Below are 23033 nucleotides of genomic sequence, written 5' to 3'. Positions count from 1 at the left end.
GAAAAACTAAAACGCATAGTAAAAAAACAAACAAAAAAAAGAAACAAAAGAAAAAAGCAAGGTTGCTCCCCAGTTGGGAAGTGAGAGGATATTTTAAAATTATTTCTAACTTTTCTATTGGGCTTGGATGCACATTTTTATCTACATGAATTCTATTTTTATATTTGAGATAATTAAAATAATTAGGCGAAAATATAGATCTGATTCTGACATTCCCCTAGGGGTTCAGGCACTTTCAGGAACTCTCCATCACCTTAGGATCAAGTTTAAACTCTCAGACACATTCCAGGCCCTTCGATGTAGGACCTCTGGCGTCAGGCACCCACCAGCTCTGCTCAGGAGCCCGGGGGATAGGCACCTCCTCCGGGAAGTCCTCTGGAGGGAGTGCGCCCTCTGCTGGTGCCAAGACATCAGCACGTCTTGGGGGAAGCCTTTGCGAATCAGCGGAAACTACGCCCCCATCCTTCAGGGCTCCCCTCCTCACGTGATTCCAGCCCCTTCCCAGCTCGGGTTGGACCCTTGGAAGGGGGAGCCGGGGAACTCCAGGTGAGAGCTACTGGACGGTTGGGAGCCAGATTTCCGGAGCGGTAGGGGACTGTCCTTGTCAGGCCTGGGAACCTGGCTGTGGTGTCTAGCAGAACGAGACCGATGTGCGGGACCCGGAGGTGAAAGGAATTAACGCCCTTCGGTGTCTGCTCCGTAAGGAGTGATTTAGAGCTGGGCTTTCGGCTGGAGAGAGGATAAGGACTCTTCCCTTCTGTCTGCGTGTCCTTTGGCGAGTCTCTAAACGTCTCTGTATCTGTTTCCTCACTGCCCATGTGAAATGCAATAATGCATAAAGGAAGTAGTAACTGGTAACTTAATATCACATCCCACTTGAGCAAAAGTGTAAACTCTCAGAGATGGGAAGGCCTCAAGGTTGCTGCAGCTCAGTCCTATTTGGTGGCAGGCCTTTTCTTCCTCATCTGGGGCTCAGGCCCTGCTGGGGTGCTCACATCAGTGGGTGCTGTCTTGGGTCCCTGTGGCCTCCAGGTCTCAAGAGTGGGCAGGGTCTGGGAGTGGTGGCACCTGGAAGGGAGGCTGTCTCCCGCGTTCCCCATGGCCTGCTGTGCTGAGTGGGCTGGTGAGTCAGACCCTCCACCATGAAGCCTATTCTCTGTCTCCTCCCAGGGCCCACACTCTGCTTTTGGCCCCTGTAGGGGGACAGACATGTCTCAGGAAGAGGCTGCAGAGGGCTCCAGCACAGAGGACCCTGATCTGAGTCCCCGACGAAGCTGTGGGCTTTCCCAGGAGGATATGGAAGAGGTGTACTCCGTGTCAGGCCTGACCCCAGACCTGCCTGGGGAAAGCTCTGGGGCCTCAGTTGGGGCTGGCAGAAGAGAGAGGGTGCTCAGGGAAGAGATCCATCAAGGTGCCAGCTCCTGGGCTGGCAGTGCCCACTTGGTGGTCCTTGGTCTGCAAGCTGCAGGACAGAGCCAGGATCCGGTGCCTGGCCCTAAGCTCCGCATCCAGCTGCCCACAGTGCCTGCTCAGGGGAGGGCTCAGGCCACCAAGAAGCTCCAGATTTCTCTACACAACACCTTAGATGAAGATTGGGCCAGGAATCTGTGTGGCATATCTGTGGGTCTCCCAGAGAGAGCTTTGGTTGGCAGGGAGAGGTCTGCAGGCATGGAGAAGATGAGCTGTCCCAGGCCCAGAGAGGTCAGAGAAGGAGGGAGTTCTCCAGGGTGCGATGGAAGAAGCCCCATCCTCAGTAAAGAGGAACCCCCCAAAAGGGAACTGCCATCCTCACTAGGCTCAGCCCCTGTGCAGGCAAGAAAGAAAAGCTGGAAGCGTAAGGCCTGCTCAGAGGGTGGAGAGGGGGTTGGTGGCTTCTTGTGGCTTGGTCAGAGGCCTGGTAGGGACGACCCCCAATGTGTGGGCGATCCCCCACCAGGTGCTGACTTGGCGTCATTGGAAGGCCTTTGCAGGCCTCTTTCTCCCAAGGACACGGGGTCTGGGCCAGGAGATTTGGGCAGAAGTTGCGTGGGATGTGCCTCAGGGACTGAGAGGTTCAGGTGTTTGCCTGCTGCAGGGGGCGGGGCCCCACCAGGCAGCCCCTCCAACCCTGTGGCGTTCCCACTGCCCAACAGAGGGGAGCGCCTCAGGCCAGCTGCCCAGGATCCTGCACAGAGCCCTGCACTGTGCCTGGGAGTGTCTGGAAAGGCTTCCGCAGAGTGGCAAGAAGCTGAGAGGGTCGTTGCGGGCGCTGGCGGTGGTGATGGCCCTGCTGCCTCACCCAGCTGGGAGGAGCTGGAGGTCAAGGTTCAGCCAGTATCCAGGGGAGGGCTGGGGCAAGGGCTCGCTGCTCCCACTGACACCCCTGCCAGCTCCCCAGAGTCTGCAGCCAGCAAGGCTCGCTCAGGCTCATTCAAAGGGCAGAGAATGTCCAAGTGTGTTATGTTGGGCATGGGCCCACTGCCCCCTGCCAAGGACCAGGGCACAGACAGAAGCCCAGACAACTCCAGCCAGGACCAGCCAGCAGCATCCTGCGCACGAGGCTTCCCCAAACTGGTAAGTTGAGCCTGAGAGGCTGGGATAGGAAGGGCCAGACCAGTCTCAACGCCATGCTTGGCAGTGGAATTTAACAGAGCTAAGCTGGGTAGACTTTTAATGACTGTTATCCCTCATGCCCATTTCGTACACCACTAAACTGAGGCCCACCAAGTCAGGAAACAGAAAATAAACTACATTTGCTGCCATCTTGTGAGGGGTCAGTATCTTTTGGAATTAATAAGTCCTGGGTTCAAATCTTGCCTCTGTCCACTTCCTCGCTGAGTGAACTTGGAACATTTTTTTAACCTCTCTGTTTCCTCATCTGTAAAAAAGGAAATACTAGTTCCAATCTAATGGGGTTGCCCTGAGGATTAAACGAGATGACGGTGCAAAATAATGTACCTAGCACAGCATATGGCACAAGGTAAACGACTTCATTTATGTTACGTTGGCTTTTGCTTTAGTGTCCACAATAGCCCTACACGGTGGGCATTGGCTCCGTATTCCCAGATGGGGAAACTGAGGCTCAGGGAAGTTCACAAACTTCTCCAAGCTCACACACAGCAAGGGAGCCAGTTCCCTGTGTTGCTCTTTTACGCACTATAATTGTCTTTTATTGATAATTATAGCTAACGTGTTTATGTACCAAAGGCAGAAGATGGCACTACCTGTTTTTTGGTGTGTACTTCTCACATAGTTGAATTTTTATCACATTTGCATGCTGGGCGCTTTTCATTGAATCTTCTCGTGAAGCTTGGAGGTAAGGTAACAGGCCCCAAGTCACATATCTGGTAAATGACAGAGCCAGCGCGTGAACATGGGCAGCCTGCTGGGGAGGATTGCCGCTGTTACCAGCCTGCCTTCCAGGTTCCAAGTGCTTCATGTTCAACTTTGCTGGCAGCCCCATGAAGTAGATGCCATTGGTAGGTACCCCTTTTACTGATGTGGCACTGAAGCTCAGAGAGGTGAAATGACTAGTTCAAGGCCAAGCAACGAGTTGGTAGAACTGGCGTAGGAACCAGTGAGCTGCCTGTGTGATTTACCACTATTTGGTGCTATGACGACATTAGAATGTGTTTACACTGTCTTTGTAAGCATCCCTCAAACCCATTAATTTTTAATAAGAAACTAATGTGTGTTCATCACAGAAAATAAAGAAGAAATAAAAATCCCCATCATGTCAACATTCAGAGCTATTTCCTGTTGGCATTTTGGTGTATGTCCTTTTTGCCACCTTTTTTCTATGCATATATTATCTTTTCTTTGCCTAGAAATGGGATCACATGTGCCAAATTTTATAACTTGGGATTTTTTGGTATTTCAATTTTTTCACAATTAATTATTAGTGCAGAATGAAGAAATCCCTTTGACTGCCTCCGAGCCCCGTTGCCTTCCACCTGCAAATAACCACTGTTAGCAGTCTTCTTCCTGTGAACTTCTGTACATATGTGAACACCTCCATATTGCGCCCTCTTCTCTATAAATAAGCTCACACTACACCTCATTGTTCTGGGGCTTGTACTTTGTTTAATTAGCATGCACTGTCGTATTTGAAGCTTTTTCCAAGTTGGTACGTATTGTTCCAGCGAATCCCTGCGTCCTGCATCGCAGCAGTTAGGGACGTGTTTGTCACAGGCCCTGCCAGGACTAGAGGATGGGCTGGGACTTCCTTCTCTCCTTTCCTGCCTCTGCAGTGTGGGTCAGAGCACGAAGCCTGGGGGCCAACAGACTGGCACTGGGTCCTGGCTTCGCCGCTACCTGAGTGACCCAGGCAAGTGACCTCACCTTTCTGGCCTGTCTCATAGGGTGGTGGTGAGGAGCATGAGGTGACGCGTGCTTGGCGCGTACCAAGGTGCTTGGTGCAAGAAAAATATTCAAAAACTTGCCTGCTGTCGACACACACTGTTGCCTGCCCTAAGTAATGCTGGGGTGGACATTGCTGCACATCTGGCTTCACCCCATCTCTCATTAGTTATTTGGGCCAGCTGCCTAGAATTGGGGTTCCTGAGTCCACAGTGTTTGAGGGGCTAGTTCGAGCCAGGTGGAGGAGTCAGGGGCCCGGCTGCCTTGACTGGAAGCGGCCCACGGCTGCTCTCGCCTCCAGGCCCCATCCTTGACTCTGCAGCACAGCCCATCATCCCACAGCATCCCAAATAACTGGTTGCCATGGCAACTGGTGCCAGCTGCAGGAGAATTGAGGCTGGGCATGACAGGGACGGGTGGATGGTTGAGGATGGGGTGTGGGCCTAGTGTCCAGCGGGTCTGGAACCCCTTTTAGGGCCCTAGCACCTTTTGGAGGCAGCCTGGCCTGTGCCAGGGGGCAGACAGGTGGACTCAAGGTCAGGCTCTGTTTCTTACCACAGGGCAACTTGAGATGAGAGATGTCTCTTCTCTGACTCCTAGCTTCCTCCCCTCTGAAATGGGGGTGTCAGCTGGGTCCCAGAACTGCTAGGATCTGGTATCTGAGGTTGGTTGTGTTGTATTTCTCTGGCTTGAAGTGGAGACTCTCGAAGGGGTGTGGGGAGGTGGGTTGGAATGCCATTTTCTTCTCTGTCCGGAGCCCTGCAGTGGCCAGTGAGGTCTGGAGCTGTTCTGTGGGCGGCAGGGGACGTGGGGAGGGCAGCTCTGCCCGAGCCCCCTGCTCTGCCCCTCACAACCAGGGAGGCACAGAGCTCCTCTGTCCCCACCCAGGTCCCCAGCCTCAGGTGTCCTGTGTGTAGCTGCAGAGTGTCAGGAGGTGTGTGAGGGAGGACTGCGTCTTTTCAACAGATGGGTGACCTAAGAATAGCTCTTTTTATTGAGTTCTTATTGTATCCAAGGCACTTTACATACGTCACCATCTTATGCTTAATCCTCACCATAGCATTAAAAGTCAGTGTTAATACCCCCGCTTTGCCAGTTAAGAAAACTGGGGTTCAGAGAAGGTAAGTGATTCACTCAGGGTCACACAGCAAGTGAGTGGTGCAGCCAGGATTTGACTCCAGGCCTGTAAGGCTCAAGAGTCCACATTCTGAGCAAGCTGCCAAAGGCTTGGCTGAGGGGTTTGGGTTTTTATGGGACTTTGTTATAATTTGTTCAACAAGCAGGAAGTGGGAGGCAAGTCACCAGAGAGTTGATACACAGACTGAAGGCCAGCAGACCCTGGAGACCCAGAGGGCAGTTGAGTCTTTCCTGGGGAGGGGTGGGTGGGAGGGTTTTAAGGCAGGGTAGGTCAGAGGAGGGGGCTGTCTGAGCTGGGTCTGGGCAGAGGAAGTAGGTGTTCAGCCGGTGACAAGGTAGGAAGTGTGTACCAAGAGGAGAGCAGAGCATGTGCAAAGTCTAGAGGCAGGAGGCAGGTTGGAGCCTTATGCAGTAAGGTCTTTGCTTCTAGTTATTTTTTGCCTTCAAATCTGTTTCATCTGATATTAATATAGCTACAGACCCGTATTTTGGTTGGTAGTTCCCTGTTCGAGTATGATTCCATTTTTTCCTCTCTTATCTTTTTGCATTGTTGTATTTTAGAAATGGGTCTTTTGAATATCTTATAACTGGATTTTCTTTGTTAAAGCTCTGATAATTATTTTTATTTATCTCCAGGATTAGTCCGCTTACATTTGTTCCAATTGCTGATTTATTTGACTCTAATCCTACTGTCTTATTCTGTGCTTTGCTATATCCTGCATTTTCTATACTTTCCCTCCTTTTATTTCTTCCTTTTAGATTGATTTTTTTCTTATTCTTTTTTTATCCCACTAGTAGGTTGGAAGTTTTCAATACCCCACTTATATTCTTTTGGTGGTTATTTTAGAAATTTTAACACAAATACCTAACTTATTAAAGTATAAAGGTAGTTACTGTCTTTACCTTCCTCTGAAATGATATAAAGATCTTGGAATACTTTAATTCCAAGCATGAACCGATGTCTGTTGTTATCGATTCGTTGGTCCCAAAATTATTATTTTTTTAATCCCACAAATTACACACAGTTGTTATAGTATCATAAATCAATGTTTTTTAGGTTTAATAACATACTTATCACTTTCTTTGCTCCGAATTCCTCCTTGCATCTCAGCTTTTCTATCTGGGATCATTTTTCCTTTCTTCTGCCTCCAGTTCATCCTTTAACATTTTGTTTACTGATAAAAATTAAATTATCAGGAAAAATAATAACTCAGTTTTCTCTATGATATTTTTTTTTATCCTCATTCTCAGAAGAGATTTTCTCTGGGTCCACAATTGATAGTTATTTTCTTCTTTTTAAAAAAATATATTTTATTGATTATGCTATTACAGTTGTCCCATTTTTTTCCTCCCCTATGTTCCCCCCTCCCACCAAGATTCCCTTCCCCCTTAGTTCACATCCAGGGGTTGTACATATAAGTTCTTTGGCTTCTCCATTTCCTATGGTATTCTTAACCTCCTCCTGTCTATTTTGTATCTACCATTTATGCTTCTTATTCCTTGTACCTTTTCTCCCATTCTCCCCACTGATAACCCTCCATGTGATCTCCATTTCTGTGATTCTGTTCCTGTTCTAGTTGTTTCCTTAGTTTGGTTTTTGTCGTTGTTGTTCAGTTGTTGATAGTTGTGAGTTTGTTGTCATCTTATTGTTCATATTTTTAATCATCTTCTTTTTCTTAGATAAGTCCCTTTAACATTTCATATCATAAAGGCTTGGTGATGATGAACTCCTTTAACTTGACCTTATCTGGGAAGCACTTTATCTGCCCTTCCATTCTAAATGAAAGCTTTGCTGGACAGAGTAATCTTGGATGTAGGTCCTTGCCTTTCATGACTTCGAATACTACTTTCCAGCCCCTTCTTTCCTGCAAGGTTTCTTTTGAGAAATCAGCGGATAGTCTTATGGGAACTCCTTTGTAGGTAAGTGTCTCCTTTTCTTTTGCTGCTTTTAAGATTCTCTCCTTATCTTTAATCTTGGGTACTATAATTATGATGTACCTTGGTGTGTGCTTCCTTGGGTCCAACTTCTTTGGGACTGTGAGCTTCCTGGACTTCCTGGAAGTCTATTTCCTTTGCCAGATTGGGGAAGTTCTCCGTTATTTTTCAAGAAAGTTTTCAATTTCTTGGTCTTCCTCTTCTCCTTCTGCCACCCCTGTGATTCGGATGTTGGAATGTTTAAAGTTGTCCTGGAGGTTCCTGAACCTCTCCTCATGTTTCTGAATTCTTGTTTCTTCATTCTGTTCTGGTTGAATGTTTATCTCTTCCTGCTGCTCCAAATTGTTGATATGAGTCCCAGTTTCCTTCCCTTCACTGTTGGTTCCTTGTATATCTTGCTTTATTTCACTTGCATAACCTTCACTTCTTCCTCTATTTTGTGAGCCTACTCAGCCATTTCTGTGAGCATCCTGACTACCAATGTTTTGAACTCAGCATCTGATAGCTTGGCTATCTCTTTATCGCTTAGTTCTATTTTGGAGCTTTGATCCGTTCTTTCATTTGGACCATATTTTTTTTCTCAGCATGCCTATTACGTTCTAAGGGGCAGAGCCTTAGGTATTCGCCAGGGCGGGGCAACCCACATCACTGCGTTGTGGCACTGTATGTTGGGGAGGGGCCGAGAGGGAACAATGCTACTTGCTCCGTTCTTTGCCAGTTTTCAGTCACTTCCTCCGCTACCCACAAGCAAATTGGGCCCTTCTGGTGCTGATTTCCAGATAAGTGGGCTTGTGTACATTCTAGGACCCTGTGGGTTTCTCCAACAAACTCTCCTGTGAGGCTGGGAGTTTCTCCTGCAACTGCAACTCCCACAGATTTTTACAGCCAGAGGTTTGAGGCTTTATTTCACCACGCTGGAACCCTGGGTTGCACGGTTTGTCTTGCTCCCCAGTTGTTCCTCCTGGTTTTTCCACGCATGAATGTGGGACTGCCCAGTCCACCAGCCGCCGCCTCACCCACCTGGTTCTCCAGCTGCCACCCTGCCGAGAGTCCTCTCCACCCTGGCTGTCCATCTCCGCCCCTCCTACCAGTCTTGATGAATGTTTCTTGTTTAACTCCTTGGTTGTCACACTTCCATACAGTTCGATTTTCTGGCAGTTGTGGTTGTTTTTTTGTTTTTAAATTTATTGTTGTCCTTCTTTTGGTTGTGCAGTGAGGCATAGTGTATCTACTTACACCTCCATCTTAGCCGGAAGTCCTCAACAGTTATTTTCTTTAAGCACATTGAAAATACCATTCTGTGTTTTGCCTTCTGTATTACTGTTGAGAAGTGAGCTGTTAGTCTAATTGCCATTCTTTTGTAGGTAAAATGCCTCTGGTAAGGGGCATTATAGAGTAGTGGTTAAAGGTGTGATCTCTGGAATCAGACTGCCTGGATTTCAATCCTGGTGCTTTGGTTTACTAGCTGTGTGACACTGGGCAAGCTGATTAACCTCTCTGTGCTTCAGTTTCCTCTTCTGTAAAATGGGGTCAGTAATAACACCAGTACCTAGCTCATAGGGTTGTGGTGAGGGGTTGTTGGTTCAAAATGAACCAACATGTAAAGCATGCAAAACGGTGGTAGCACATTTTCAGTGCAATTCAAGTGTTAGCTGTCATTTTTCCTCTTGATGCATTTAGGATCTCGTATCACTGGTGTTGAGCAGTTTTACTATGATTCGTGTAGGTGTAGGTTTACTTTTACTTGTCCTGTTTGAAATCCACTGAGCTTTTTGAATCTGTGAGTTGTTGTCTTTTATCAATTCAGGAAAATTCTTAGCCATATATCTTCAAATATTACCTCTGTCCCATTCTCTCTCCTCTCTCTTGGAACTTTAGATTAATTAGTCCTTTTTACTCTAGTTTGCTAACTTATTTCAGCTGTGTTTAATGTGCTATTAAGCCTATATATTGAGTTTTTAATTTTAATTATTGTCATCATATTTTTTATTCCCAGAAGTGGTGTTTGGTTCTTAACCAAATCTGCTTGATCATTTTAAAAATATATATTTTTTGTCTTTTGCCCAGATGTTTGACTCCTTTCATTTTGTTAAACATGTGATATAAGTGTATTTTGTATTCTGGTCTGAGAAATCCAGTGTCTAGCAGGGGTGTCCAACCTGAGGCCCGCAGGCTGCATGAAGCCCAGGATGGCTATGAATATGGCCCAACACAAAATCGTAAATTTACTTAAAACATTACGAGATCTTACTGTTTTCATTAGTGTTCATGTACTTAATGTGTGGCCCGAGACAACTCTTCTTCTTCCAGTGTGGCCCAGAGACGCCGAAAGGTTGGACACCCCTGAATGTCTTTGCCGGTTTGATTGCTGCCTGTTTTGGGGGGCCTGGTAATGCCACTCTGCGGACCCCCGAGACAGAGGCTGGCCACAGGGATTTACATTGTGAAGGGCTATTCTTAATGCCTTTCCTGCTTTCCTTCCCAGATGTCCCATTTTCTTTTCCCCCCACTCTTTCTCAATTTATTTTATTTTGGAAGACTGATTCATTCCCATGGCTTAAAAAAAAAAAAAAGTGAGAAGCCGCTTTCCCAGCTCCCAGTCCCTTTCCTGTTGGCAGCCTCGGTTATTAGGTTCTGGTGGATACTTCCAGAGATATTTTATGCAGATTCAAGCAAATACAAATTTAAAAATTCTTTTTCTCTTTTTTTAATGCAAGTGGTAGCACACGACACACATTGTTCTGAACTTGTTTTTTAGTTAAAAAATATGTTTCCTATTATAAACGAAAGACGTGCTCATTTTGAATAGCACAAATACCCAAGTGTCTGCAAGAGGAAAGCAAAAGCCCCCCCTGGAATTTCATTCCCCAGAGGTAACCTCTATTATGCATCTATAAATATATATTTACATAAATGGGCTTATGCAACAAATTCTGTCAGCTATTCTTTCTCTTTTTGTCCTAATAGTACACCATGACATTTTTCCACATCAGCCGGTGCTTCTGCAGAGCTCAGCAGTTAAGCTTCTGGGCTTTGGAGTCAGACAGAAGTAGGTTCTACTCCTAGCTCTGCTGCTTAGTAGCGACAGGACTTTTCAGACCCTCTCTGAGCCTCAGTTTCCTCATCTGTAAAATGGGGTTAGAAATAGTACGTACCTCATAGTGTTCTGAGACCTTCCTAAGATCATGTGTGATGTGCTCCGGGCCGGTCACCTGCTAAGTCCCTGACGAATCGTAGTTTTTACGACTCACTCTTTTTAATGGCCACGCAGAATCCGTAGTATGGTGTGTCAGTTTACTAACCATGCCCCTTTGATGGACATTAGATCTCACTCATTTTATTTTGGTTGTAAATGCCAACCCCACGAACACTGAACATACATCTTCCACCTCTGTGTGAGTGTCTCCTTATCAATTCCCTACAGAGGGTCGCTGGGTCCTCTGCATTCTAACCTCTGCACCTCTTTCTCTCCAAGGAGGAAATGAAAATGCCCCGTGGGGTGAAGCATGTGTGTTACGTAGGTTTTTACTTTTTATTATGCCCTTCTTCCTCCCTCTCCCAGGTCCGGGGGCGGGGTGGTTCTCCACAACAGGCAATCCCAACCCCCTGCCTTTCTCCGCGCCAGAGCACCCTCGTGCTCCTAACCCCCCATGATGCCATGTCTCGGACTTCCAGTCTTCCCCACACCCTGGAACCTGACCGTCACTTTCCAACCCCTTTTGCTTTTAAAACAATTCCTCACAGTTTGTAATAAAGTAAATGGAACAAAACATACTTAAAATGGGATAAAACCTTAAAGAAAGCAAGACAAAGGGAAGGAGAAAGGGAAATCTCGTTACAATAACCTCTCCCCCCCTACTCATCTTGGAAAGGTACAACTGCAAGGCTCAAAGTTTCCACTGAGCTTCCTGGCAACCATGGCAAAAGGGAGAGCAGGATAGATTCTGCAGCTCATTAAAAACCAAGACCACCCGGCCGAGTAGCTCATTTGGGTAGAGCATCGTACAGATATGCCAAGGTTCTGGATTCGACCCCTGGCCAGGGCATGTGCAAGCGATGAATGCACAGATCAGGGAACAGCAAATCCATGTGTGTGTGTTTTGCTCCCCCGCCCCTCTCTCTAAAAATCAATTAAGAATTATTTTAAAAAAAGAAGACCAAATACCCTCTCTGCACCTGATGAGATGCGTCTCTGGTCAGGAGGCTGAGAAGGGTCCAGTTACCTCTGAATGTGTCTGAGAGTGAGTGGGGAAGATGAGAGGTTGGGGTGAAGACAGGCTCCCTTCTTGGGACACAGGCCAGATAGCAAGCATGTATTGAGCCCTACTACGTGCCAGGCTTTTGTAGGCATTGGGAATATATCGGGGACTGAGACATGTCCTTGTGGAGCTAACAGTCTGGGGTGGGGGAGTGATGTAAGAGCTCTCAGAAGGGAAGAGCCTCAGCTTACACTGCTCGGTTTTGAAGTGCTGTTCTCCCCCTGCAGTTTGATTCTGGAGCAGTGATCTACCTCCTGGGGGCCATCAACCTCGACCAGGCAGGGGGCCTGCAGCCTCCAAAGCTGGGGCCTCTGGACAACATGATGGAGGTCAGCTCAGCCTCACCTGCCCAAAGGCCCAGAAGGAAGGGAAGGCCCAGGGCCCAGGGCCCCACGGGGTGCCAGGTACAGAACAGGTTCTTTACATAGGTGATGTCACTTAATCCTATTGAGAGACACCTTCACACCCAACCCACAGAGATGCCATTGCAGCCCAGAGAGATGCTGTCACTTGCTTACAGTCACACAGAATGCAGCAGCCAGAGGGTTAGACCGCCAGGTGGCTGGCCAGCCTGGGGGTCTGCGTGCTCTTTCTCCTGGGAGGGAGGGGCTGGGCCTCCAGTGTGTTCGGAGAGGGAGCAGTCGCCCACTTTTGTTCCTGGTGATCCCAAGTTCCTCTACTGGCCTCCCTCAGGAGGGACAGAAGGGGGCTCTGGTGTCCTCTCTGACCCCTTCCACCATCTGGGAGTGGCTCCCTGATCCTCAGGGACCTCACTTCTCCTTCACATACTCTTTCTCTTGCAGGTGGGGCTTCCTCTTCAGGAGGCTCATGCTGAGGGTCCGGGGGTGAGTGCTTCTGTCCCTGTCATGTGGCCTCCTCCTCTGGAACATGGGTCAGGGAGAATGTGGGAATCGGGGTGTGGCTAGGGGAAAGCCGTGTCCCTGGGGCGGGCAGACTGGACCCAGAGACATGGCCTCAGTTCCTTGCCCTGCCCCCACAGTGCGGCCCAGTGGAGGCTGAAGAGGAGGAGCCCAGTGAACAGGACTGGGGAGAAGACTCAGGTGAGGGGCCGTGGGGTGTGCCCTCAGCATTCGCCTGTCTTCCAGGGACTGGTGGGGACTGAAGGGGGCTCATGCCCAGCAGGCCCTGGAAGACAGGATATGTCTTCTCCCCTCCCCGCCCCCCTCCAATCAGCTTGTAGTCCTGCAAAGAGGCAGGGGCTGCTGGCTGCCTTGGCTCGGCTCTCAGACAGATAGTGGGGCTAGGTCTCTGAGAGTGGGCCTCCTCCTCTGCCTGCCTAAATCCCTCAGCATGGAGTCTCCCTTTCGTTGCCCCTGAGCATCCCCTGGATCTGTGACCCTTTTCCCCACAGTTCAGCTCCCAGTCCAAAAGGAGAAGCTACCCCTGGATATTGGGACACGGGACACTGTGGTCCGTGTCCTGCAGAACGTGCTGTGGAGTCGGTAAGGCCTTGTTCCCCACTTCCCTGACATCCCCGACATCCTGACGGGCTACCATCCCCTCCCTGGGCTGCACCATATTATACGGGCTTCTGTGTGTGACTAGCTCACTTTGTGGCCGTGAGGTCACTTGCTTGCACAAAGTGAGAAGAGAGCTGAAATGTGACCCTGGGCCTCTCTGGCTTCAAGGTCATGCTTTCCCATTAAGCCTCCACAGCTCTCAGCATCTGCTCAGGTCCTCGCGGATGTCACTCACAGCAAATGTGTTCAGACACAATGAGACCCTATGGTGGAAGCATCTCAGAGATCTGAGCCCAGAGCTGTCATTTACCAATGGTGAGACCACCATCCAGAGAGGGCAGGACTGCAAAAGCCACCCAGCAAGTCAACGTCAGATTCAAGGCTGCAGTCAGGGCGAAGGCTCCGACCTCCGCCTTGGCTAATGCCTTACCCTCCCCTAGGCTTCCACCCCTTATACACTTCTCACTTCTACTGGCCAGGGATGGAGCGTGAGCTGAGCAGTCAGATCTTGCTTTGCCACTAGCCACGTGGCCTCGAGCAAGCCAGTAATCTCTGAGTCTCAGTTACCCCTTCTGTAAATGGAGAACGCTAATACTTTCTCCTCACAGACTTGGGGTGAGAATAATTGGGTTCATGTAGGAACATGCCCGGACCCTGCTTCCCACCCATCTCTGTCCCTCCTGGGCTGAGTGCCTGGCTAGCCTCGCAGTGCAGAGTCATGGCCCTGTCCTTGTCGCCTGCAGCCTTCGGCAGGTCCCGGACCTGGTGCTGAGTGGGGAGGTGGTGGAGGGCATCGCTGCTGGCATCGAGGTAGCCCTCTTCGACCTGACACGAGCCACCAACTGCCACTACAAGAACAAGTACCGCAGCCTGCTGTTCAACCTCCGTGACCCCAGGAACCATGTGAGCGGGGCTTTCGGCTGGCCAGGCCCCTCTCAGAGGCACGGAGTCCTGGCAGGATGTTGGGGTGGGGGCTCGCAGAGTGGTGTGGTGCAGTCCCTGCCCCTGCCCCTGCAGGACCTGTTTCTCAAAGTGGTTCGTGGAGAGGTCACTCCCCAGGGCCTGGTGCGAATGAACTCATTTCAGCTGGCCCCCCAAGAGCTGGCTCTCTGGCGGGACCAGGAGGAGAAAAGGGTGAGCTGTTGGGTCAGTCAGGACAGGTGACGGGACATGGGGGAAGCGGGTGGGGGAGGGGAGACCCGAGTATGGAGCAGGAAGGGAGACAGAGCAGAGGGAGGAGGAAGGTGGGAGACATGGGGAGCACAGACAGAGACAAATGGAAAAGTAAGGAGATGAAAAGAAAGAGCAGCAGATAGCGAGAGAGTCAGAGAGACTCCACCAAACAAATTAGGAAAAGAGGCCGAAATGAGAGGGAATGGGGATGGAGAGCTTGGTAGAGAAGTGACGGTCCCAAGAGGTGTTGTCTTCCACTTGCTTTTCTTTGGAGCTGGGCTTCGAGGGCGGCTGGGGGTGATGGACCAGACTCTGAAGTCTGTGACTGCCATCTGCCATCCATGGGGAATAGACCCCCGGGGTGCCTGTTCCCATTCCAGCCTCAGAAGCCCCAGAAAGGCTGGAAGTCTTCCTGGTGCCTCAGGCTGGGTGAGGGACCCCACCACCCCCACATTTCACAGTGACCCCCTCATATACCCTGTGTTCATGCTCCCCCCCACCACTTGGGAACTGTTCAGAGGCAGGGATGGTGTGGGCACTAAGTTGGCTTTGGGGTGTTTGCATAGTGGTTTTTGTGGCCCATTGAGAGAGGGAAGGGCTGACCTAGGGGGCGGGGGCAGTAGGATAGAGCGGGTGCTAAGGCTCCTGTTCTGGTAGACACTGGTAGACACTGATTAGAATTAATTACTGGAATCCATTAGGTGAATCTGCCCACTATAGGTTGAACTTTTATTCAGGCACTGTGGGGGACCAGGGAGCAGGAGCAGCTGCATAGTTTGTGGGGTCAGTGCTAAATGAAAATGCGGGGCACTTTGTCTGACAACTGTTAAGAATTTCAAGGTGACAGCAGCATGAAGCACGGGGCCCTTCTAAACAGAGCCCTGTGCAGCTGCGCCAGCGCCCATGCCCATGAAGCCAGCACTGCCAGGGAGGGTAGGACCTCTGTCCTCCAGGGGTGGTTACAAAGGGAGAGACGGGCTTTCAGGGAACATTTCAGATAGGATGGCATTGATCAAGAATAAGAATCACAAATAGCCTTTACTATGAGCCGAGCTCATAGAGGCTAAGCACTCAACATTTGCTGTTTAATATAATGCTCTCAATTTGATTCCTAGAGAACAGATCAGCTGAGGCTTAGAGTAGTGACGCACCTCCCCAAGGCCACTCTACCTTGTGGGTCTTATTAATGACCCAGCTGGCACTCCAGACCCTGCACTCTTCCCAGGAGGGAGGGTGGGGTGCAGTCAGAAGCAGAATTGACTTGTGGGTAAAAGCGAAGTTCAAGGAGGCTTCCTGGAGGAGGCAGAGCTTATGTTGGAGGGTGAATGGGTGGACTACAGAGAGTTAGGGCTGAGGGTAGAGGGCTCTGCAGGTGAAGGGAATGGCAGAAGCAGAAGTGTGGGGGAAGGGAAAGGGCTGACATGGAAGAGGACCACAGGAGAGAGGCCTCAATGGAGGGCAGTGGGCACTTGGGTTCTTGGTGGCCAGAGACCCCTGAAACTGGCTGAGCTTGGGCTGCTCCCCCCTCCCAGGGCCTGGAGATCATTGAGCAGCAACAGAAGGAGTCCCGCAGCCTCCCGACCTCCAAACTGACCCACAAGGGTGAAGTCGAGATTCTGCGGGACACAGATCAAGTGCTAACCCTGGAGGATCTGGTGGTGAGCGGGGCCCTGACCTGGTGCTGGGCAGGGTCCGTGCCCGGGGAGCCCACTCCTTACTTCACCAGCCTGTTGTCCTGGACAACTCATCTGACTGCTTTGCGGTGCACAGTCTTCACTGAAAAGCTGGGTAATGACCTAACATGCAGGGTCCAAATGAGCCTGGGGCAAGACAGCTGCTAGCCCAGGGCCTGGCAGCTCCTTCTCAATGCCGGTCCCCCTCCTTTGGGCCTAACCCCAAGGGACCCCATGTTAGTGGTGCTAGAACCGCAGTTCTCCCCAGATCGCAGATCTTCGGTTTGCGGGAAGGCCACATTGTTTGAGGTGGTGTCTTTGTGCATGTAAGAAACTGAGACCTGCTCCGTTCAACAGAAGGACTTAGGGGTGCTCCAGGCAGGGAACCACCAGACGGCAGGGCAGTTGGTGCAGAGTATCCTCTTATCGCTGGGGATCTGCCCCGTCCGCAGGTCCGCCCTGCTCCTTCCTCCTCCTTGGCCCCTCCATCTTGAACATGGCCTGACAGGGTGGCCCAGCAGCCTTCCAGTCAATGAGCCCATCAGCTCAGGCCCTGCAGCTGTCAGAACTCCCCTGTGGCTCCCTTTGGTCACTCTCAGAAGGCGGCTCTGGCTTTTGTTGGGTGTTCCACGGGTCAGATGTCCACTGCAGTGGTAGCCGTGTGCCTAGGAGGGGAGTGCAGGGAAGGCCCCTTGAGTCATGCTCACTGGGGAAACAGCGGTGAACATGACAGACAGAAATCCCTGCTCCTCCCAACCCATAGCCAGGCCAACAGAGCTGCTGCCTGTGCAGAGAGGAGCCCTCAGGGGTTAGATGAGTGTAAGCGGAGGGGGAGGAGCTCGGAAGACCTGGAGAGAACAGAGGAAGAGCAAGGGGGTGGCAGAGTAGGAGAAGGAAGATAACACACAATGGTCTTTACTCCTTATTGAAACACCTACTCTGTGTGCCTTTACAAACAATGCCTCACTCAAATCTCGCAATGACCTAGGAGGTGGGCAATGCCAGTTTCCTGGTGAGGAACCTGAAGCCATTTGCCCGAGGTCAGCTGGTTAGCAGAGGGGCAGCTGAGGTTTGAAGCCCGAAGTCTGACTCCAGAGTCTGAGCCTCGGCTCTACTCTGGAGGTGGTTTATAGGGGCCAGAGTAGAGTTTTAAAGACCTCCTTGAGTCTTCCTAAAGCAATGCTTGTGTTCGAAGCTGTTTCTCTTAAGAGGAAGAAAGGTGATTTGGCAATGGGCATCAGGAGTCTTACAAATATTCATTCTCCCTGATTCTGTCATCTGCTTCTGAGAACTTGTCCTTAGGAAATAATTGGAAGTTTAGGAAGACCCTTTCTGCATGAGGATGTCCTCGCTGCTGTTGGTAGTAGTGAAAACCTAGGAATGAGCCAGTCCTCTCGCCACCAAGGTGGTGCGTGCACACTGCCACCACCCCGTCAGTGTGATAGCTACAGGGACTGAGGGGCGGGGCAGATGCCTCTGCTGTAACTCCCGGACAAAGTGAGAAGGCAGGCGCACCTTTTTCTGTCGTGCCTGCTTGACTGTGCTCTGCAAACGCCGCTCGCTTTATTCATTTATCTGCAAATTGAAGGTTTGTGGGCGCCCTGTGTCAGGAGAGCCTATTGGCACAATTTTTCCAATGGGCTCAGATGATGGCTAGGATTTTTAACAAAAGAGTATTCTTGTTTTATTTGGGGGAACCTAACATTTATTTTGGGGACACTGAGGTACATGAGCATATTGTCTTCCTGTATTTCGTACTTTGCTCTATTTTTAAAAAAAAAATTATTGAATTTATTGGGGTGACATTGGTTAATAAAATTATGTAGGTGTCAGGTGTATGATTCTATAATGTATCATCTGTATATTGTATTGTGTGTTTCACCACGATAAAGTATTTTTAATTAAGGTATGTACATTCATTCATACATGAAGCTATTGAACAATGAACAGACTATAGAATAGTGTAAACATAACTTTTGCATGCACTGGGAAGCCAGAAAGTTGTTCTGACTCCCTGAATTGCAATTGTGGTGGTCTGGAACCGAACCCACAGCGCCTCTGATGTGTGTGCCTGTTAGCTTGAATATTCGACCCTAGCTATTTTACTAAAAGGATCCCTAGAACCTGTGCATCAAAAACTATTATAAAGGAATACCTAGAACATCAACGGTTGTCTCTGAGGACAAGGGGTGATTTTTTTTTTAATTTTTGAATTTTCTGTGTTTTCCAAATTTTCTTTAACAAGTTCACAGTACTTTTGTAATAAAAGAATGTACTATTTGGAAAAATGAAACTACGTTCCTGAGGCTTTCCGCTCGTGGAGGGGTCCTGACTCCCATGCTTCCTTTCCATTCCACCCCCTCTCCTCCTTGTACCTCTCAGGAACCCATGGTGTCCGATGAGCGCAGCCCACTGGCCCTGCCTGCCACGTCGAAGGGCCCCACGGAGCGGCAGGAGGGCCCCACGGATTGGCAGGAAAACCGCGCAGAGCAGCATGGGCACCACTTCTTAGACCTCAGCTGCCACCTCTGCAAGGGTTGTAGGAGACACAGGGAGGGTCGGGGTGGGGGCAGGGAGGGCAGGCTGGAGCCGAGTGTGAGGTTTACAGTAACAGGGATGCGTGGCCTGGGAAGAAGGTGGCAGGGTGGGCAAAGTCCTGGGCTGGCTTCAGCCTAGCTGCCTACCCCCGTTTCAGCTCCTGCCTCTGCTGTTTGCAGACTGGAAGTCCTTATGTGAACTACCAGGCTTCTCCAAGGCCAACAGAAGGGTGGAGGACAATGTCTTACAGACAGCCCCAAGCCCAGCCTCTGTGTCCTCTTCAGAGATGCCCCAGCTCGGGGAGAAACCTTCCATGGAGCCCCAGGACAGGTGTGGCGCTGGGGGCAGCGAGGCGGAGGAGGCCGTCGCTGGGGCAGCAGACACAGCATGGGCTTTTCTTTCTGGGGGGCCTTGGATGAATCTTACCTCCTCTGTGGGTAGCAGTTTCCACGTCTGTGCAGTGGGTCTGATCATTCCGGCTTACTGGTTTCCCCCTGTGTAAGGCCATGCTTGGACCCCCAGTGAGGAGCAGGATCTCCTTTCAAAAGGAAGGAGATGCTGGGGCAGGCCCTGATGACCTGCTCCACCTGGCCCTGTCTCTCTGTCCCTCCCTCTAGGCTCCAGATGTCTGCCGGGCTTACAAAGGCCCTGTCCAGCCAGCCTCCCTGGGAGGGGGCTCTGCACATGTTCTCCATCAAGCAGTTCCGGGTCAAGGCCCAGCTGGTCTCAGGACTCAGCTGTCAGCTCATCACGGTACTACTGCCCTATTCGTCTCACACACTGACCAGCCCAGTCAGCTCCTCACACCCTCATTCATTCACTCATTTGTAATTCATTAATAATTCTCTTACTCGTTCTAAGATTCTCTGTGTCTGGCTCTGCACCACACATGGGGACAACTGAGATTCCAGCCCCATTCCTGCAGAGATGCACATGGGCAATGGAGCCAAGGCATAAAGCAGGAAGGACCCAAGAGGGGGGTCTATGCCTCCCTGGCCCAGAGGGGATTTGGGGAGTACTTGTGAAGTGACTAATGATCAGCTACAAGGTGGGACAACAGTGGGAGGTTAGAGGAGGGAGTGAGGGGCTTCTGAGAAGTTGTAGGAGACTGGCTGCAACAATAGGACTCCAGGGGCAATGAGGGGCTTCCTGGGCAGCCACTCGGGGTCCTGATAGATTGCCTGCCCATGGCGTCTGCCACAGCCTGTGGCCTTCAAGTAGCTGATATTTAGTCTGCCCTACATGAAGGAGAATCTGGAGGGGGCTGACTGGTCACGCTCCCTGCCCTCAGGCCCTGCCCCAGGTGATCTGCTCAGCAGGCTGCATCCCTCCCAACACCATCTGGGACCTTCTGGCCAGCATCTGCCCAGCCAAGGCCAAGGTAACCGCCTACCCTTGGGCATCACCTCTTCTGCTAGCACCATAGCCCCAGCTCTGTGCGTGCTCCCTCTCTTTCCCCCTCTGGAGCAGAGGCCTGGATTAGGATGTTCGGGTCAAGTTCTCACTGGGACTGCAGGCTCACCGTGTGGCCCTGGGCAAGTCCCTCTGTTTCCTTCATTGGAAAATGGGGACACACTTCCTCAGAGGGCTTTGGGTAGCAGCAGGGGTGTTCGCAGGAGTGAAGGATGACTACTCCTAAAGCTGCTCGTTCTCCTGTAACTCCAGGACTTCTGTGTGGTCAGGCTGAGCCCGCAGGGGGCTCGGGACACCCAGAACTGCCGCCTGCTCTACTCCTACCTCAACAATAAGCAATGCCATGGCCTGGCAGCTGTGGAACAGGTGATGGTGGTCCTGCTGCCCCTGCCCGCTTTCCAGCCCCTGCCCGCCAGACTGCGCTCTCTTGGAGGCCCAGGTGAGTATCCCGATGCCCATCCAGACTCTGCCTCCCCTCATTGGTGACCAGATGGGGTATTGTTGACACAGTCACAGTGTCTCTCTGAAGGCAGGCATGTCTCAGAAGAGAACTTCTGAGATAGGAAATTGTGATAACAGTAACAACAGTAGCCCATAGTTGTATATTGCTTACCACATGGCATACAGTGCTCTAAAAGCATATCTATATCCCTGGCTGGTGTGGCTCAGTGGTTGAGTTCTGGCCTGCAAATCAAAGGGCCGCTGGTTCGATTCCCAGTCAGGGCACATGCTTGGGTTGCGGGCTGGGTCCCCTGTAGAGCAACCACACATTGATGTCTCCCTCCTTGTCTTTCTCCCTCCCTTCTCCTCTCTAAAAATAAATACATAAAATCTTTTTTAAAAAAGTTTATTTATAGTAATTCATTCAGTCTCAGAATAACCCTAGCAGAATGGTGCTATTAGTTTCTTCATTTCACAGATGAAGAAACTGAGGTAGGGTCAAACCATCCATACCTACTTTCAACCAGGTGAACCCTTTCCCACACGGAGAGCAAATCTTCTGAGACAGGTTCACCCTTCCACTTGCTCTTCCCAGCATCTCATGGGCCGCTGTCTCACTGCTGGAAAGCTCTTCTTGGGGTGTAACCTCCAGACCTCCTGCCACAGCCAGAATGCAGCTTCTGTGGGGCTATGCATTCTTTCCCACCGGGCCTTTGGTTTCTCCTCTCCTCTTTCTCCAGGACTGGAAACCACTCACTCAAGCCTGCTGCTGGCCGTGCTGTTCCCCAAGGCAGGGCTTCCAGACACAGCAGAGTTCAGCCCCTTGCTGGGGAAAGTTCACAAGACGGTCTCCTTCAACAAAAAAGTGGAGATGAGATGCTACCAGCAGAAGGACAAGAGGCCAGATGTTGCTCGGAAGGGGTCCCCTCCCCCAGGGGGCACCCTTCAGCAAAGCCAGGGCAAAGGCAGCCTGGCTCCAAGGGGACTTTGTGCTTGGCAGAGGCCCTCTAGAGGCAGGGGGAGACTGTGGGAAGAGTCTGACACCTGGCAGAGTCCTGGGCAAGGCCAGGGGCCCACAAGACCAGGCTGGTGCCAGTCCTGGCACCCCTATTTAGCAGCACCAGCTGGTCATAGCCAGCACCTCCACAGGGCTTCCTGTCCCCAGCAAGCCCTGCTCCAGCATCTTGAATGCCTGGTGACTATGAGCCACCAGCTCCAAGCCTCCCTGAGATTCTCAGGCCAGGAGCTTCTTCCCCGGTCCCATGCAATGCTTGGCCTCTTTGACCAGCCCCCTGGCCCAGCCCCTGACTCCTCTTTGAGACCTACAGATGGAGCTGGCTCTGAATGTTCCCTCCCTAAAGAAACGTGACCCTCATTACCCCCCAGAAGAGAGGTTTTGATTCCCTCACCAGTGCTGAGCTCTTCCAGGGAGAGGCAGGGGCAGAGGAAGGGAGGGCCAGCTCAGTCCACCTCCCCTTTTGTTTCCTGACCTGCAAGCTGTTTAGCGTTGATTGTTGGTTCAATAAAGATTTTGACAAAGTTGAGACTGCATGCATCTGCTGGCTGGACCGGAGAGCCCTTGGGCCTGGCCAGGTGTGGGTTGGGGTGGGGTATCTGTAAGGTGTTTTGTGCACAGGTGTAGTAGCAAAGCCAAAGTGCTCAGATGGAGGGGGCAACCTTGCCAGTTGCTTGTCTGAGGTTCCTAACTGTCACTTTGCGCCAGGTCACAGCTGTTGCCACGGTGGGCTCTGGAAGCATTTTGTAAGTGTTCTAAACTAGGAGGAAGAAGAGGTAATGGGAGAAAAGGCAGGACTAGGGTGGGGAGAGAGAATTAGGCTTTCAAAGGGGCATAGGCGCGTACAGATTGTTAGGGAGAAATGGGAGAGCAAGTTGCAATGCTGGTAAAAATGTTCAGTTACTAAGCTTTTTTCTTTGGGTACTTGGGGTGGGCGTGGGGGCTACCACCACAGTCCCTATGTGTCTCTGTGTCTGTGGGCATCGGTCTGTGAGTGTGTGTGTGTCTGTGTGTGGGTGTCTGCTGAGGAAGTCTGGAGAGCCATGAAGGATGAGTCCTCTCTGTGTCTCTTGCCAGCTCCCGGATACTGGGATGGAGAAAACCAAGTCTCCAGTCCTTGGCCTGGCAGTGGGACATTCAGGCGGGCGTTAGGGTTGGATGGTGCTGCTTTGCCTGGGGCCTGGATTGAGCTACCAATGGCAGCTACAATTGTAAAGCATATCGGTGTGGGGTGTTCCTTGGGTGAACTGAGTCTGGGGACTGACCTGTGAATTAGCTGCCCTTGGCTGCCTAACCCATACCATTAAGCAGGGCCTGGTTCTTGGAGAACTTCTGACAGGACTCCACCCTTCATCTGGGCCTAAAGGGGTGTGCCCACACACATTCCTCCTCAAAAGTCTACTTCTGTACCAGCCTCACCCTGGACTGTGCTGGACTGGGAAGCATAGGGTATAGTGTATTTGGGAGAGTCCCTCTTCTCTGGCCCTGTGAGCTCTGCTGCTGTCCTACCCCCGGACGACAGCAGAGGGGGCCCTCGGCCTTGGGATGTAGGTCGGGGCTGGCAAGGCTAGAGGCCGAACTGGGGGTGGGGTGAGGTGTGGGATTTTAGCCAAAGGGATTGTAAGCGGGG

At 50.9% G+C, this 23033-nt stretch overlaps 1 protein-coding gene across 2 annotated transcripts; it reads left to right on the top strand.

Annotated features, from left to right (window-relative positions):
- The first annotated feature begins 382 nt into the window (after positions 1-382).
- SPOCD1 (SPOC domain containing 1) lies at positions 383-21872 on the top strand. 2 transcript variants are annotated; one of them, XM_045190378.2, is made up of 15 exons: positions 383-546; positions 1171-2553; positions 11897-12073; positions 12473-12514; positions 12670-12730; positions 13042-13132; positions 13894-14053; positions 14168-14284; positions 15856-15981; positions 18379-18532; positions 18714-18864; positions 19152-19287; positions 19826-19915; positions 20200-20386; positions 21129-21872. In XM_045190378.2, exons 2-15 carry the CDS (start codon positions 1210-1212, stop codon positions 21755-21757), a joined length of 3465 nt encoding a protein of 1154 aa, XP_045046313.2. In that variant the 5' UTR covers positions 383-546; positions 1171-1209; the 3' UTR covers positions 21758-21872. The 2 variants fall into 2 exon arrangements, with proteins under 2 accessions (XP_045046313.2, XP_045046314.2); XM_045190379.2 differs by lacking the exons at positions 383-546; positions 1171-2553 and adding an exon at positions 3419-3458.
- Positions 21873-23033: the final 1161 nt, after the last annotated feature.

This window comes from Desmodus rotundus, chromosome 3 (genome assembly GCF_022682495.2).
Source record: "Desmodus rotundus isolate HL8 chromosome 3, HLdesRot8A.1, whole genome shotgun sequence".
Taxonomy (NCBI): domain Eukaryota; kingdom Metazoa; phylum Chordata; class Mammalia; order Chiroptera; family Phyllostomidae; genus Desmodus; species Desmodus rotundus.
Note: the sequence above shows the minus strand (reverse complement) of the source record. Positions and strands in the feature narration are given on the sequence as shown.

Bases quoted from the DNA above. Each gene is read 5' to 3' on its own strand.
- SPOCD1 (XM_045190378.2), top strand. From the start codon at position 1,210: ATGTCTCAGGAAGAGGCTGCAGAGGGCTCCAGCACAGAGGACCCTGAT. The intron at 14,054-14,167 runs GTGAGCGGGGCT...CTGCCCCTGCAG, and splicing joins TCCGTGACCCCAGGAACCAT to GACCTGTTTCTCAAAGTGGT. The intron at 18,533-18,713 runs GTTGTAGGAGAC...TGCTGTTTGCAG, and splicing joins CAGCTGCCACCTCTGCAAGG to ACTGGAAGTCCTTATGTGAA.